The 16,136-nt window shown below is 47.8% G+C and overlaps 1 protein-coding gene across 1 annotated transcript; it reads right to left on the bottom strand.

Annotated features, from left to right (window-relative positions):
• Positions 1 to 238: 238 nt before the first annotated feature.
• SLC48A1 (solute carrier family 48 member 1) lies at positions 239 to 15,456 on the bottom strand. The gene is made up of 3 exons (XM_065043621.1): positions 15,263 to 15,456; positions 4,782 to 4,949; positions 239 to 2,429 (listed from the first exon to the last, which is right to left on the bottom strand). The coding sequence occupies exons 1-3, from the start codon at positions 15,399 to 15,401 to the stop codon at positions 2,293 to 2,295; spliced, it is 444 nt and encodes a 147-aa protein (XP_064899693.1). The 5' UTR covers positions 15,402 to 15,456; the 3' UTR covers positions 239 to 2,292.
• Between the last annotated feature and the right edge of the window lie 680 nt (positions 15,457 to 16,136).

Raw genomic sequence — 16,136 nt, 5'->3', positions numbered from 1 at the left:
AAGCGCGAAGGGTTTGTGACAGAAAAAAACCATCACCACCTGTGGATTTTAATGCTGAGGGTGCTGATAATGGTGCAAATACAGAGTGCGACAGGGTTGGGGCCCCAAAAAGCAAAATATCCTGTACAACTCACCCCTGTCCTTCCCACAAAGAGCGATGCTCCCGCAGACCGACACCAAGGAAAGGAGAGAGCCAGAATTGAACCGCTTGAGGAGGAAAAATCACGCGGGACGCTGGTTTGGTGAGAAAGACGCTGTATTTCTGCTCTCACTGTGGTGTCACGTACAGGTTAGAGTGTCGTTTAGTACAAGGAGACACTGGGATACACACAAGTGAGCCCCGCTGTGAATTCCACCACCCCACCGCAGGACCGGGTCTGACACTGAGCTTGCAAATGAAGCAGAAACAATGTAAAAATAGATATTTACACACACCATCTTTTAAAAAGCTGAGATGCTAGTATAAATTCCAGTGCTAAAACACGTCAGGGAGAAAACAGGTTCGATTCAGTGAGCTGTTTGTAGGTGAATTTACAGTCACAAAAATCAACTTTAAAACACTCTGGGGTGAGCTGATGGGACACGTGCCCAAGAAAGGAGCCGCTACGAGATGCCAGTGGCATCATTTAATGACAAAGAGGGATAATGCTTTGCTGTGAGGTGTTGCAAAGCTCCATCGGCCTGACCAGGACACCACAACCCCAATATCAGCACCAGGGCCTGTACCGGCCCCGCAAACGCGTGGGCAGCATTGTGTGAGGGAAACATAAGTGAAGAGATGGCTTCTTGAAACGACCGACGCTAAAACCACTTGCAAACTTCACAGAGAGGAGAGATGAGCTATTTCGTCCCTGGCCGGGCAGGCTGGCAGCCCCACGTCAGTAGGAAGGGAGATTTCAGTATTTAAAAGCTGAGTGTTAATCTCCTAGTTAAGAGTATTTTTGCATTTGCAGGCTTAGTCTGGGTTTAGTGACTCCAGCAGGTCCCCTGGCAAAAGTTGGCTTTGACCTTGGGTTATACACTGACCTGAAGATGTTCCTCGGTCTAGTTAAGTCACTCGAGGATCTTCCTACCCAAGAAACGGGGGGATGCGATGGAGTGGTGGTGTCAAACACTCCCCAAGTCTCTCCCCAGCTCGAATGAACTGCCGTGTGCTTGCGGAACTCACTTTCCAGTGCAAAACACGGAGCAGCGCAGGTGCGGGTGGAACCTCTGAGCACAGGGAGGGATTTGGTCACCGCTAAGCCAGAGCGCGATGCTGGGATATGTAAGAGAAGGGACAGGCTGGGTTTTGTGTGGCACAAGAACAAGATGGGCTGGCAACAGCGCATAGAACCTTCCGCTCACACCTCACACAGCCACAAACCCCTGAGCAGGACCTGTCACCCAACTCCAAAACAATTCCTCCAAAAAGGAGTTTGCGGAGGCTCCAGCAGCGCCTGGGGATGCGCAGAACTGGGAGACTCCTTCAGACGGAGCAAAAAGGAAACACAGCCCTGCTTACCAAAAGATTTTCAGTTTTAGATGAATCATATTCACGTTTCCACAGAGGCTCGGGTAGGTGAGGCTTTGCCTGGCACATCTTTCACTCAAACACCTGACTCCATGCTAGAGTGTTAAATATCGTATGAAGTTCCTTTTTAAAAATGTTCCTGGGCAGCGGGCAGAACCAACGTTGCCCACCTCTGACAGAGCCCCGACGTGACGAGGGTTTCTCTGTTGTGGGTCTGTCCATCGGGGGTCATCCAGAGGAGAGAAAGATGACTTTGTGTACAATGGGTCAAAAAAACCCTGGATGACGCGGGGCACTGGCTGGCAAGTACACAGGGACCTCCTGCCGCAAAGAAAAGCTCATCTCCCTCTTCAAGGAGCAACACAAGGAACCCACTTTCACGCAGAGGGTTCTTTGCTGCACACATCTGTGGCTCCAACCAGCTTTGCTCCCCAGGATGAGATGTTTTGGGTGCTGCATGAGCCTATGGGACCTCCCTCCACCTAAAAGCCCCCCCTGGATTTTGTCGCAACGCTAAGAGTGTGCTGTGCGCGAGCAGACGGCATCTGGCACCTCACAGGGACTCCCCGGGACGTTACAGAAAGACGAGATTGACACTGTGAGCCAAATTTTAAAGAGGTGAGTAAAAGCAATTAGGAAAAGCCCCCTACTGCAGACAGACAAACCAAGCAGCCCTGCGTGGGTTCCTTCGCCGCCTCTCGTACACCTCTCGCGTGCACCGTGCCCTCGGGGGGCAACTTGAACCTCCAGCACCTTCCGCGAGGATTGAAGTCCAAGTGTTAGAAGTCACCGAGGATACTGACGTCTGCGAACTCGTTCCGGTACCGGTACGCGTACAAACTGAGCAGGAAGGCCCATTTCAAGGACATGAAACTCCAGACGCACGACAGGTAGTAGCTTCTGGGATCAGTCAGGGCTAGGGGAGAAAAGGATATAGATACATTTTAAAATCCCATTTATCCCACCGGGAAGAACCCAACTCGGCCCCGCACTTCCTGGGAGCTTTTCAACCTGCACATAAAGTTCTTGTGCCTTAATCCCAGCGCTCTCGACTCCGACTGTAAAATTTCCTCATCTCTGCCACAGGAGAATGTTCTGGTCACTCAAAGTCACTGTTATCTCTCGGGATCCGAAGATCACCCACTTGGCCACCCCAAAACCTCCTTTCTTGGGGCTCAAAAGATGGAGTTGGTGTAAATTCCTGCATGGCAGAAACGTGCAGCTCAAGAAACCAACCTCAACCCCCAGGCCTGAATTTCTCCCCCGCCACAGCAAGGGGAGACGAATCTACATATTTGGGAGGAAAACAGAGGAAATAAAACACATTTTCCTCCTAAAAATGCTTTTATCAATCATCACGACTGATACCTAATAAATAACACTGGTGCGCTTCGACCTGTAGTGCAGGTGCTATGATAACCATGGTAGTGAATGACCAAACGGCCTCTTTTTAGAGAACCTGTGTGGATTAACCCATTTTTTCTGTATTATTATAAAACTGGGATTGCTTTGAGGTCAAGTGGGGATGGTTCTGTGGTCTCAGTGCACGTCAGCGCTCTTCCTATTTATTTCCAATGTTTAGGGTTTTTCTCTTTGTTCTAGAGAAGTCAATGATTCTGAAACACACGCAATCTAATGCATAAAACAATTCCAAGTACAAGCTGCTTTGTCATTATTAAAAAATCCAGATAGATACATTCTTGAAGAATATACAAAGCAATACTTAGTAAATCCTGCTCATTAGAAGTGCCGTTCCTAAACATTCCAGACATAAATAACCATTGCAGATGTTCTACTTCCCCCCCAAATTAGGACTTTTCCTAGAATACCTCAGTTTCCCTAATAAGAATAATTCTTCCTCAAGATATTTTTCCCTTGTATCTCCAAGAAAGGAAGGGATGAAAAATACACAAACCCCAAGCTCTCTCTCTGTGCTCTGTTGTAAAGCAAATACTGTGAGGAATTACATGAGCCCTCCTTAGATAATGTGAAATATTTTATAGCAGCGTGGCTTTATGCGCTAAGTGCAGAAGGCATTTTCACCCTGCTGACTTGTGTTTGGATTTCTATACCCTCACCCACCTGCTTTGTGGCCAGAAAAGAAGTAAATTCCAGTATTTCTCTTTAGAGAAGCACAGAAAATAAATGCTTGCACAGGTGATAATGGCTGAATACGTAGCACGTGAAAGTTGAAGTAACTTTTCTCCCTGACATGTTATTCCGCAAACGTTCATCTTCTTTTTGGTCCTTGCTTTATTTTAAGACTGTAGAGAAATTCACTGAATCACAGAATCCCAGAATGTCAGGGGTTGAAGGGACCTGGAAAGCTCATCCAGTGCAATCCCCCCATGGAGCAGGAACACCCAGATGAGGTTACACAGGAACCAGGCGGGTTGGAATGTCTGCACAGAAGGAGACTCCACAACCCCCTGGGCAGCCTGGGCCAGGCTCTGCCACCCTCACCAGGAACAAGTTTCTGCTCAAATTTAAGCGGAACCTCCTGTGCTCCAGTTTGCACCCATTGCCCCTTGTCCTGTCACTGGTTGTCACCAGAAGAGCCTGGCTCCATCCTCCTGACACTCCCCCTTTCCACCTTGATCCCCAGGAATGAGTCCCCCCTCAGTCTCCTCTTGTCCAGCTCCAGAGCCCCAGCTCCCTCAGCCTTTCCTCACACGGGAGACGCTCCACTCCCTTCAGCATCTTCATTGCCCTAAATTCAGTGCATTTCTGCTCAGCTTTTACAATGCAGACAACCTACACAAGGGTTAGACCTGCATCAACATGTTTTTATAACAAGTGAAGAAAGGATCATGCACAACACTTGACTCTTGGGAAGGCAGAGGGGTTAAAGCTGACTATAAGCCTACATAATAGACATAACCAAACAACTAAAGAACAAAACTGAGAGGCACAATTAGAAGATTTGAGTTATGCATTGATGTAGCAGGACTATGTAATAACTTCGGCATAAACAAGAGTTTGTCCGTCTCACAAGTGATTCACACTTACCTGCTGTGGTTACTGGAACAGAACACAGAAGCAAGCTTGCAACTTGATAAAAAGTTTTAGCATACTCAGTGCTCCTTCCCTGCTAATAAATCCAAATCAACCTCTTTTCATTCAGGATGCAACGGGAGCTGCCCTTTGTTATGAAGTTTACTGTGCAAGATGAAGCCTTTAATGAACATGTAAATAACTCACAAGTTCCTAAAGGAAAACAACACTGGAAAAAGCTGTTTCTCCCAGTTGCCTCTTCCTGGGTACTTACACTGGTGTTTGGTGATGGCCAGAACGAGGAATGCGCAGAATCCCACCACGGAGAGGACTGAGAAGAGGATCCCGATGAAGAGGAAGAACCTCAGCCCTTTTAACCAGGTCCTCCAGTAATCCTGCACATACATCACATGCGTGATTAGGGCCCAGAGCGCCAGAACACCTGCTCGATCAGACAGCAAGGGCAATCAGTACTGGGCACCGCAACACCCAAACCTGGCTAATTAATGTAAATCTCATCAAAAACCCCCACCCGAAGTGCCAAGAGATGCCAATGTTTGTGGCCAGGTCCCCCGCAAAGAGGGGAAATACAGAGTAAACTGCTCTCTGTGCAGGCACCGCTCTCCCGACCACCCCATACCCCAGTTTTTAGGCTTTAAGACACAAATCCCGAGCACAGAAAGGCCTTGAGGTTCTTAGGGATGTGGTTTAGTGTTGGAGTTACATTACGGTTGGACTCAACGATCTTACAGGGCCCTTCCAACCAAAATGAGTCAATGACTTCGCTCGTTAAATGATTCCCTGGAATAACTTGTTGGTTTTCCTGTTTCACGCAGACCCATTTGACGTACGCTCAGTGCACTTTTATTTGATCCTCCGTACAACCTTACACACCACAAGCCAAGAATTCCTGCACCTCTCCCCCACAGCCGGGCGGCCCCTTTACATACAGGGACGACGACGAAGAGCACGGCTCATTTTAGACACCCAAATCAAGACATCCAGGACCTGTTAAGCGCTCACATCACACCCACTACCTCCAACATACCCCTAATTAACCTCATAAAGAGTCAATTTATACAAAACTCCGAATGCTTCAAGAGTTTCACATAACGAGGCGCAGAATTTCACCTCCCAGATGATTTGTATCTACAATTCCCACTTATGACAAAGCTCTAAAGGTTTAAGGTGGCCTAAATCCAATGCTGTGTTTTTGGGCCTAGGCCAAAAATGTCTGGATTACACAACCAGACAAATATCTGAGCATGTACAGTTTATACATATATATTGTTTTTTAAGAAGAGTAAGATTTACTACGGCTTTAGTAGGGAGAGCAAAAGGCATTCGCCTAAGCTTAGGTGACTAGTCCGTAACCAAAACCCAACTCTCTCATCAAAAAGGAGGAATAAAAGGGATGAAACCATCCAAGTAACAATAAATAGCACCTGATATAAGGAAAAACAACATGTTCTTCCCTAAACTTGTCCTAAAACCCGCTACCTTTTCACCACACTTCGGAAAACCTCCAAGAGGTGCTCAATGTACAAACTGTTCGTGTTTCGAAGCCCCAGGTTTTTATAACCCACCTGTCATTCCCCATTTACAATCCCATTGCCACCTCCAATTAGAGCAAGCTGCTCCTCTGCTTAAGTCACAGGGCTGAACACTATGACCAAATCTCCTTAAGCGCTACTAAATCTCCCTGCAGCACTCCAGGCTGGGCACAGAGTGGCTGGAGAGCAGGCAGGCAGAAAGGGACCTGGGGGACTAATGGACGGGAAGCTCAACATGAGCCAACAGTGTGCCCAGGTGGCCAAGAAGGCCAATGGGATCCTGGCCTGTATCCAAACCAGCGTGGTCAGCAGGACCAGGGCAGTGATCCTTCCCCTGTGCTCTGCACTGGGGAGGCCACACCTGGAGTATTGTGGTCAGTTCTGGGCCCCTCAGCTCAGGGAAGAGATTGAAGTGCTGGAGCGGGTCCAGAGAAGAGCAACAAGACTGGGGAAGGGACTTGAACACAAGCCCTATGGGGAGAGGCTGAGGGAGCTGGGCTTGTTCAGTCTGGAGAAGAGGAGGCTTAGAGCTGAGCTCAGCACTCTCTAGAACTACCTGAAGGGCAGTTCTAGCCAGGTGGGGATTGGTCTCTTCTCCCAGGCATCAGCAATAGGACAAGGGGCCATGGGCTTCAACTCTGCCAGGGGAAGTTGAGGCTGGAGATTAGAAAGCAATTCTTTGCAGGGAGAGTGGTCAGGATTGGAATGGCTGCCCAGGGAGGTGCTGGACTCACCAGCCCTGGAGGTTTTTAAACTGAGATTGGACATGGCGCTTAGTGCCCTGATCTAGTCAATGGACTGGAGTTGGACCAAGGGTTGGACTTGATAGTCTCTGAGGTCTTTTCCAACCCAGTCCATTCTGTGATTCTGTAAGCCACTCTCTCAATCTATAGTTAGAGCCATTTCCAGGCTTAAAACATTTGACTCATTTTGGCAAAGACCGCGGCGGTGCTTCTGAAATTGGAACCTCCAGTGGTGCAACGAACTGGTTTGTGTTTCTCCTTTGCTGCTGCCACCTCTCTAGATTTTATTTTAAAGGCAGCAGGGGAAAAAATAAATAAATGTAATAATAATAATAATAATAATAATAATAATGCCACTGCTAAAATGCCAGGCTGCTTTATATGGTACCCTGCAATAACACAGACATCCCTCTGCGGCTTCTTCTCGACATCAAAGGAAGCAAAACTCAGCCTTGCCCACTACAAGATAAATATTTTAATACTAAGGACAGTCAAGTCTTGCCAGAGCTCATTTGATACTGGATACGGTTATTATAAGCAAAGCTTCCCAAGGCTTAACAGAGCACAGAGGAAAACAACTGCGTCAAAATGAGAGATGAGCAGAGCTGCACGAACCCATTGGATTTGGATTTTTGGCTCCCAAGGACCTCTCAGCTCATTTCTCACACAGACAACAGCTGGGGCACCTCAAATTGAGCTGAGGACACACGGAATCCATTCCAGAAGAATCCTGACAATGCTTCTGGCATTTTGGTGTCTTGGGATGGGCCAAAGGAAGTTAAAATACCCTCTGGAGCGGCCCACAAAAGAGATGGGTGGGAAAAAGACAAACCTTCAAAAGAAGAACCAAATAAAAGCAAAGACAAAAGCTAAAAAACTAAAAAGCGGTGGGGAAAGTGCTGATATCCAGGACAAACGGAGCTCACGGACTTCTTATCAAACAGGAAAAGCAGAATCAGCCCATTACTTCATCTGGCCATACTCGCTGTATTTAAGCAAAATTTAAGTGTGTTTTCTGGCTCCAGAAATTTTAATGTTCAACAATCCTGCCACAGGATTTGGTAGAAAAGCCCAGCGCTCAGCTCCTTAAACAACCACTTCCTCCGCTGGGTATTACCTTTAAGCTCGTGCTCTAGCAAGCTCGACCTCAAACAAAACGGGGAACTTGAGTCCTGCAGTCAGCAAACCAGCTGCTTCCCTGGCCTGGGTGCTTTCAGATGACTTGGCACATTTTATTGGAACTGCTGAGTCAAGTTGCTGGTGTTTCCCCACCAAAAGTGCTGTGACAGGTCCACATGAGCTGTCACTTGATCATCCCCCCGCTGTCAGGCCTGACCCTGCTCCTTCCCCTGCCCCAAAAGCCTGATCCAGGGCTCAAAATGTAGCTATTTGGGAAACGTGTGTTCGGTTAATTCTTCACTCGCTGCCTCACACATGACTAAGCAAAAAAACCACAACCTCGTGACAACTTCACCACGGAGTTCACTTGTGTGGTTGTTAAACATGGGGTGTCCTTTCATGGGCAGCTCAGCCAATGTCAAGTTCGTTACCGTGAAACTGGGGGAAAAGGAGTTTCCTCCAGCTTGTTTGTCTCCTCTCCCTCGCACCCATTACAGCACTTGGGTCCTTTGGTGAGACTCTCAGTTGATTCTTCTTCTTTTTATTTTTCTAAAATAGTATAAAAGCATCCCAACAAGTTAAATCAGCTCCCAACACCGAAAAACATCAACGCCGGCACAAAAAGCATCAGCATGAGGTGCTCATGGACAAGTAGGAGAAATGAGAGGAGGACTTGCTTTTGAATTGCTTAATTTGCCCATCCTGAGCTTGTGAGATCACACCTGAAACCCACCAGCACTGCTCAGAACAAGGGAAAAGCCCCAAAATAGGGAAACCACCACCCAGATGTCGACAAATGTGTGTGAATAGAAGGGGAAACTCAAGTGGGGTGAAGGTACTTGAGAGTGGGACATGGCAAATAAAGCTCAGAGAGGGAATACATGAGGAAAAAAAACAATTATTGCAGGGAAACTAATTTAACAGAGTCTGTTGCTGAATATAGTTATAATTACAGAATCCCAGAATGTCAGGGGTTGGAAGGGACCTGGAAAGCTCACCCAGTGCAATCCCCCCATGGAGCAGGAACACCCAGATGAGGTTACACAGGAACCAGGCGGGTTGGAATGTCTGCACAGAAGGAGACTCCACAACCCCCTGGGCAGCCTGGGCCAGGCTCTGCCACCCTCACCACGAACAAGTTTCTGCTCAGATTTAAGTGGAAGCTCCTGTGTTCTAGTTTGCACCCATTGCCCCTTGTCCTGTCACTGGTTGTCACCAGAAGAGCCTGGCTCCATCCTCCTGACACTCCCCCTTTCCATCTTGATCCCCAGGAATGAGTCCCCCCTCAGTCTCCTCTTGTCCAGCTCCAGAGCCCCAGCTCCCTCAGCCTTTCCTCACACGGGAGATGCTCCACTCCCTCCAGCATCTTGGTGGCTGCGCTGGACTCTCTGCAGCAGTTCCCTGTCCTGCTGGAACTGAGGGGCCACCACTGGACACAAGATTCCAGGTGTGGTCTCCCCAGGGCAGAGCAGAGGGGCAGGAGAACCTCTCTGACCTACTGACCACCCCCTTCTAACCCACCCCAGGTCCCATTGGCTTCCTGGCCACAAGGGCCCAGTGCTGGCTCATGGTCACCCTGCTGTGCCCAGGACCCCCAGGTCCCTGTTCACTGTTCTCTAACAGCTCATTCCCCAACTTACACTGGAACCTGGGGTTGTTCCTGCCCAGATTCAAGACTCTACACTTGCCCTTGTTCTATTTCATTACATTTTTCCCTGCCCAGCTCTCCAGCCTGTCCAGGTCTCTGGATGGCAGCACAGCTTCCAGTGTCAGACACTCCTCCCAGAAATTAACCAAACGCTTAAATATGTGAAAACATACCTGTGCTAAAAAGCCTTCTTTAAGCTAACTGATTGATGACATAGAGCATTCAGCAGGGAAGATTTAAAAATCAAATGGAAAAGAAAATAAAACACCACCACCACACTATTTCTAATTAACTCCAGAGGAAAAGTGCCCACGAGCGCTGGAATGGAACACCTGATTCACATTTAATTTAAGTGAAATTGGGCTCAGGAAAAGAAAAATCACCTCTTGTTCACCAACGTACATAAGCTAAGGGGAAAGAAGAAGAAATTAGTCGTAGATTTCCAGAGAAGACTTTCATTATCACAGAGAAATGAAAACCGCACGAGTGTTTTTATTTAATGCGAAATCTCGCACTTTGTAGACCCCAAGAGCCAAAGGTTTAACACAAACCCACATGGGTAACACAGGAACAACTTGTTCAGCTCAATAACTGAAACGGGTTTGACTGGAATAGGAAATAAAAGCTCTGCCTTATTTAAAGTCTGGAATTATTAACTGGGGTATTGCTGGTGGGTTTAGGGGGGGTTCTTGGTTATTTTTCCCTCAAATTATTCCCCCAAATCCCCTCCTTCTCCACAACCACTGTTGTATTCTCCGGTAGAATGGAAGCAAAACCTGAACCTGCAGATGTAGCTCTAGAGCAGCAACGGTGCTTTGGTAGCTCCGGTTCCACCTGCTTAAAATAACATCCAAAAAATCGGAGAAACATTTGTCGTGGAGCATTTACCCCACATATCATGGCTGGAATTACCGTAAAATAAGAACCGCTCAGTAAGACACAATCAAGGGATCTCCAGTGCAGAGCAAAGGGAAAGTTACTTGTAAATCAAAAACTAATTATCCCAAGGACACAAAGCTCCAGGAAAAGGAAACTGGCCCGAACAACAACCACGAGTGCATCTGAAACACAGGGACAGATGCAGGTTTTTAAACAGAAGGGGTTTTTAAACACCAGTTAACAGGTATTTTGTAAAGACATAACATAAAAAAACCTTACAGCACACTTGGAACAAGTTGAAATAAATTCTAAAAGGAGAGTTCAAAAGCCATCTCGCCCTCAGTAACCTGGCACAGAAAAACACTAATATCTAAATATTTTGATAAGCTCTTCGGAAAGTTTGGCAGAACGTGAGCTCGGGGGAAACAAAACTTTCCTCTTCTCCGAACATAAAAACCACCAAGTGTGACAAACAAAAGGTTTTCTCAGCCCCCGATCAGCACGGAGCGATTCTCCGCTCCCAAACAAGTGGCGTTGTTGACGGGGAACAACAGCCCAGCTGTGGGAGCGGCCAAACGCGCCAGGACAGCGTGTACGACGCACACGGGTGTTGCAGATTCTAGGAAAAGACAACAAATGTGCAACGGAGGCCAAAACATAGAAAAAACACCCAAGCAAACACATACTTGAAGCTGTTCTGCAATAACACCCTCTTGAAGCTCAAAATGTGCACTGACGGCGGAAGATGAAGGCAAACAAAATGACAATAAAAATTAAGATTAAAAATAACTTGTATAGCCCTGGAAAATATAAAGTCTGGCGCGATCAGTTGTAACTTTTTCAGAGCGCTTACAAAGCCTTCGGTCATTTTCCGGCTGTTTACACGCTGTTCCGTGTTAGAAATACCGACTCTAAAAGGAACCTGAGCTTTGCTAATTCAACTTTTTGCTATTTCTACATTATTACGACTTTGTCTTGTGGGGTTGATTCCCTGAAAGGGTAAAATGTTTTCTTCCGGGAGCTAAAGCCAAACCAGCTGGATTTGGAAGAGGTTAAAAATGGGTTTTCTTCACCAGCTCCTCTGCCAAAATAGCTGGGGATCAACACTATATTTTAGGAAAACAGCTCTCCGAGGAGAAGGAGTCTTTGGAGCATTCTAGTGAAAACTGGTTTGCGCTTGGCAATATTTCCCTCCGAACACGTGCGAGCGAGGGCTTTGCTATTCCAGGACGTTTGGGTTTGGAGGAAAGCAGCTCGGGAGAAGAAATAAAGCACAGAGAAACCTGGCGCTGCAGCTTGTTGTTGTGCACCCGCTCGCTGCGCGCAGCCGCTTTCGGAAGCAGGAAACAAGATTGAGAGATTTCGGGCGCTCTGTGCCTCTACCAGCCACGTTAAAGATGAAAACAACCTATTTTCCAGCACATCAGCAGCACTTGCGGGGGACTCATTCTCTCCTCGCAACTTAACTGAGTTCTGATGAAGCATGAGCCACGTGTGGGCTTCTCTGCATTTTTTAACGTGCTTTTCTTCTCTTTTCTCCATTCCTGAAGAGGATGAGCTCAAGCGGTCACAAACCAACCCTTAATGGAACAATACACCGTGGTTTATACGCAAATCCAAACATTTAAAACTGCTTTATATAACCGCCGTGCTTTTCGGCCACGTGAGTCCAACCCTGGAGAGGGAATAAGCCATAAATATATCAACTATCTGCAAGGCAGATTAATTATCGGAGTCTTTGGAGCGTCCCTGCTTTTATATACAACAACTACTGTGTTCAGCATAAATGAGCTTTTACTGCTTTCACTGATCACATATTTTTAAAGATTCAAGCATCTGAAAAGCGCGTTTTGTGTTTCATCTCCTCCGCAGCTGCTTTAATATCTGCTCCGCTTTATATTTGCGAAGCACAAGCTCTGTATTTTACCAGAAATATCTGAGCAGCTTGGAAACAGCCAATAAAGTCTGTTTACAGCAGAACTCTCCCCCCCCCATTTTCTATTACATTTAAAGAGAAGATACACACACAAGAACATTAAAAGCCACTCAGGAAAGGGCTGGATACATCCTGAAATAATTTAATTGCTTTCTTCTCTTTTAAACTGCCTCTGGCAGAATGAAAACAGCAGTTGCTCAGAGATTCATGACCTACTTAAAATAAAAAAATATTAATTTAAGGCAGCGAGGGGAGAAGGTCAAACATACAAACAAGCAGTAAATTATAAAAGTCACTGTGACTGGATCAAAATGAAACGGCAAAGCACTGAGACAGTCGGTATTAAGTCTGGAATGATTTCAGGGTCCTGCAATCAGTCAATGAAGAAGCTGCTGTTCCTCAGGTTATCGGGGTGCTCTGCTGGGTGTTTCTGCTTGAAACAAGGGTATGATACACAAGGTCTGTGTCTGATCTAGGAAGATCCCCAAATTCCCAAGTATGCACCCCCCGAGGCACGTTTAAGATGCGGGGGATGCGCGAGTTGACTTTATTCAGCATTGTGTGGCAAGTTTATTATTACAAAAGCCAACCGGAAAGACTGGAAAGGTCATTTGCTCAGCACGTTAAATTACACGGTTCTGGTTTTATAACTAGAGGTAACTCAGGGCTCTAGTTACAGACTCATCAGGATGTGGCAATTTTCCCTCCACGGGACTTTAATGCTTGAATTTGGAGTACAGAAATACCTAAGGCTTTGCTTTAGTTGTATCAGAGTGAGGGAGAGTTCATACAAGTTGCAGTGGAGGGTGGGTTTCAATGCAAAACATAGCAGGAAATCTTCTCTAGAAGACAAGCAAAAGATAAAGAAACTGATTACAAAGAGACTTCTAATGAGACAGGAATCAGTGGGACTTTCTTAAAGAGAGGAAATATATGGATAAACACATTAAAACACGTCCCAGACAAACCAAAGGCCCATCAACACCAACATAGGCAAGAGAAAAGCAACAACAAACACGCAGGGGGTGCAAAAACCAGAGTTAAAACCAGATAAACATGTGCAAACATCCTCTGCCAGTAAAAATAAGTATGAATTAGCACACGACAATTAAAAAACGGATGATTTAATGCCAGAAACAAACCCAGTGAATGCCCTGAATACCTGAGACTGAAGTATCCGCAGTGTCTGAGCATAAAACAAACCTCCTACGCACTGTGATTTTTCCCTTAGAACAATCTTTCTTTGGCGAATAAGTGGCCTTAGCGTCGATACACAGAAAAAAAATACAGATTTCTTTCTTATTTTGGCTACTCCTCCATGACTAAACAAGCACCCACTTATTTCTACCCACGCAAGCTGTGAAAAAGTGGAAGGGCAGGAAAAAGCAGCCAAGAATTTAACACAACAGGAAGCCCCTATATCAGCTTTGTCTGACCCCAAAACACACATTTCTTCATCTGTTCTTCAGCCTTTATGATCCTATTGCGACTCCACCTATAGCCATTTCAGACCTTTCAAAGCAAAGATCGCACAAATTCATAGAGTCCAACCTAATGAATGACCATTTTTTTTGGTTTCTTGCTTACCTTTCTCCTTATTACCTTAACTAGACTGAATTAACCAGTGCGCAAACCTCCTTCTCCCTGCAGACAACACTCTATAAACTTCAGCTCGGAAAGCATCGGGTGGTTCATCCCTCTGCTTTCTCACCGGCCCCCTCCTAGAGCACAGACTTCCAAAATTCCTCTGTGAACACAAAGACAGCACGTGAATGCGGCATAAAAAACCTATTTGTTATTTTCATGTGCATTTCTGGGGCACAAAAGTCCCACTTTCCTCCTGCCACCAAGTAAAGCGAGGTGTCAAATTCCAGCTGGAATTAAAGCTCTTTGGAGGGAGAGGAAGCAGAGGGAAAACCGCAACGCTGCACCTGATGGTGCAGAAAACACCTCGACATACATGGGAGCGCTGGTGCTGCTCCTATATCAAAAATAAGCCAGATTATTGACAAAGTTTAACTTCACTTTCTGCCCTTCCTCCAGGCATTCAGCCAGAGAAACACGTGAGTTGCTGACAAACCAAGAGAGGATGATGTTCTGCTCCAACCCACTAATTAACCACGACTCAAAAACAATGGGGGCATCTGAATCTCACTGATTTCAGGGGATTTTAAGATGCAGTTTACAGCTTCTGGCCTGTACAAGTAGCACAAATCCCTATTTCACACCGCCTGGCACAGACGCTTTCAGTGGGTATAAACAGGAGGCTGGTATTTATCTTTCCTGGAAATACAAAGCACATGTAAATATAGGTTGCCAGAGTGAACTTTTGCCAGGAAAAACTTTTAACTATAAGTTTAAAATCCTTTTCAGTACCGACATTGGCCACACACAATTTAAGCCTCAAATTTTCAGGTTTTCCCTCCATAACACTGCGAGTTACACACAACTATGAACTAAAGCGACCCCACCACAAACAACAAGTTTGCTACATGTTGCAAAAACCTTCTTGGGACCAAGGTGAAGACCAGAACAAATCCATCTTCACTAGCACCGAGGTTATAAAATACCCAAATACTTTCCTGTTTCTTAAGGGATGAGTACAGATGCAGTTAACGTGTTCCACACAGGGTTGGGGGTACCTGAACTTAAATTACTGTCCTTAATTGCTCATCACTTAATAATATTAACCCTCGAAGCCCGTCTCCCCTCCTCAGCCCGTTTTCCCCACAGAAAGGCGCTAATACGGGTGCCCCCCCCTCCACACCCTCCTCAGCACCCCCGGCGGGAGTTACCTCAGGCGGGAGTCACCTCAGGTGGCGGCTCCCCGACCTGCCCCCCCCGCTTCCCGCCGCCCTTCCCGCCGCCCCCGCGTACCCGAGAGCCCCCCGGCCGCCGCCGTGGCGGGCTGGCGGAAGGCCGGCGCCAGGCTCCAGGTGAAGAAGACCGAGAAGCCCATAAGGGCGCCGGTGGCCGCGTAGGCCAGACGGACAGCGAGCGCCCGGCTCACCGCCATCAGAGCGCTGAGCCGCCCGGCCCCGCCCAGCGCGCCGCGCAGGCCCCGCCCCGCCACACCGCGCCCCCTGGCGGACGGGGGGACCCAGGGGAGGCGTGGGCAGGGCGGGGCGGGGGGATACGGAGGGTATGGGGGGTGTGGGGACACGAGGGGACATGGGGGATGTAGGAACACGGGGGGACACGGGGAGTGTGGGGACACGGGGAATGTATGGGGACAGGGGGACAAGGGACCCGGGACACAGGGGGACACGGGATGGGGCGACACGGGGTCCCGGGGACACAGGGGTACACGGAACAGGTGGACAGGGGGAGTGTAGGGTCACGGGGGGACACGGGCACGGGGGGGTGTGGGGACACAGGGGACACAGGGGGACATGTGGGGTGTGGGGACGCAGGGTTGAGGGGACAGGGTGGATATAGGAGGGAGTGGGGACACGGGGTGGACATGGGGGGCGTGGGGACACGGCGGGACATGGGGTGGATATGGGGGCATGGGGACACAGAGTTGGGGACACGGGGACATGGAGGCATGGAGACGTTGAGGTGTGGGGACATCAGGGGACACAAAAGACACATGGAGGGCACGGGGACCTGGGGGATTGGGGACATGAAGGTGGGAACACAGGGGAACATGGAGGCACTGGGAGGGACATGGGGATCATAGTGGGCAGGGGAGCATGGGAGACACAGGAGGCACGAGGACATGGGGACACTGGGAGATGGGGTTGGGGAC

The sequence above is a fragment of the Columba livia genome, chromosome 29 (genome assembly GCF_036013475.1).
Source record: "Columba livia isolate bColLiv1 breed racing homer chromosome 29, bColLiv1.pat.W.v2, whole genome shotgun sequence".
Classification (NCBI taxonomy): Eukaryota; Metazoa; Chordata; class Aves; order Columbiformes; family Columbidae; genus Columba; species Columba livia.
This window is presented reverse-complemented; position numbering and strand designations above follow the sequence as displayed.

Bases quoted from the DNA above. Each gene is read 5' to 3' on its own strand.
- SLC48A1 (XM_065043621.1), bottom strand. From the start codon at position 15,401: ATGGCGGTGAGCCGGGCGCTCGCTGTCCGTCTGGCCTACGCGGCCACC. The intron at 4,950-15,262 runs GTACGCGGGGGC...CTGATCGAGCAG, and splicing joins GGCGGCCGGGGGGCTCTCGG to GTGTTCTGGCGCTCTGGGCC. The intron at 2,430-4,781 runs GTAAGTACCCAG...TTTCTCCCCTAG, and splicing joins GGCCATCACCAAACACCAGT to CCCTGACTGATCCCAGAAGC.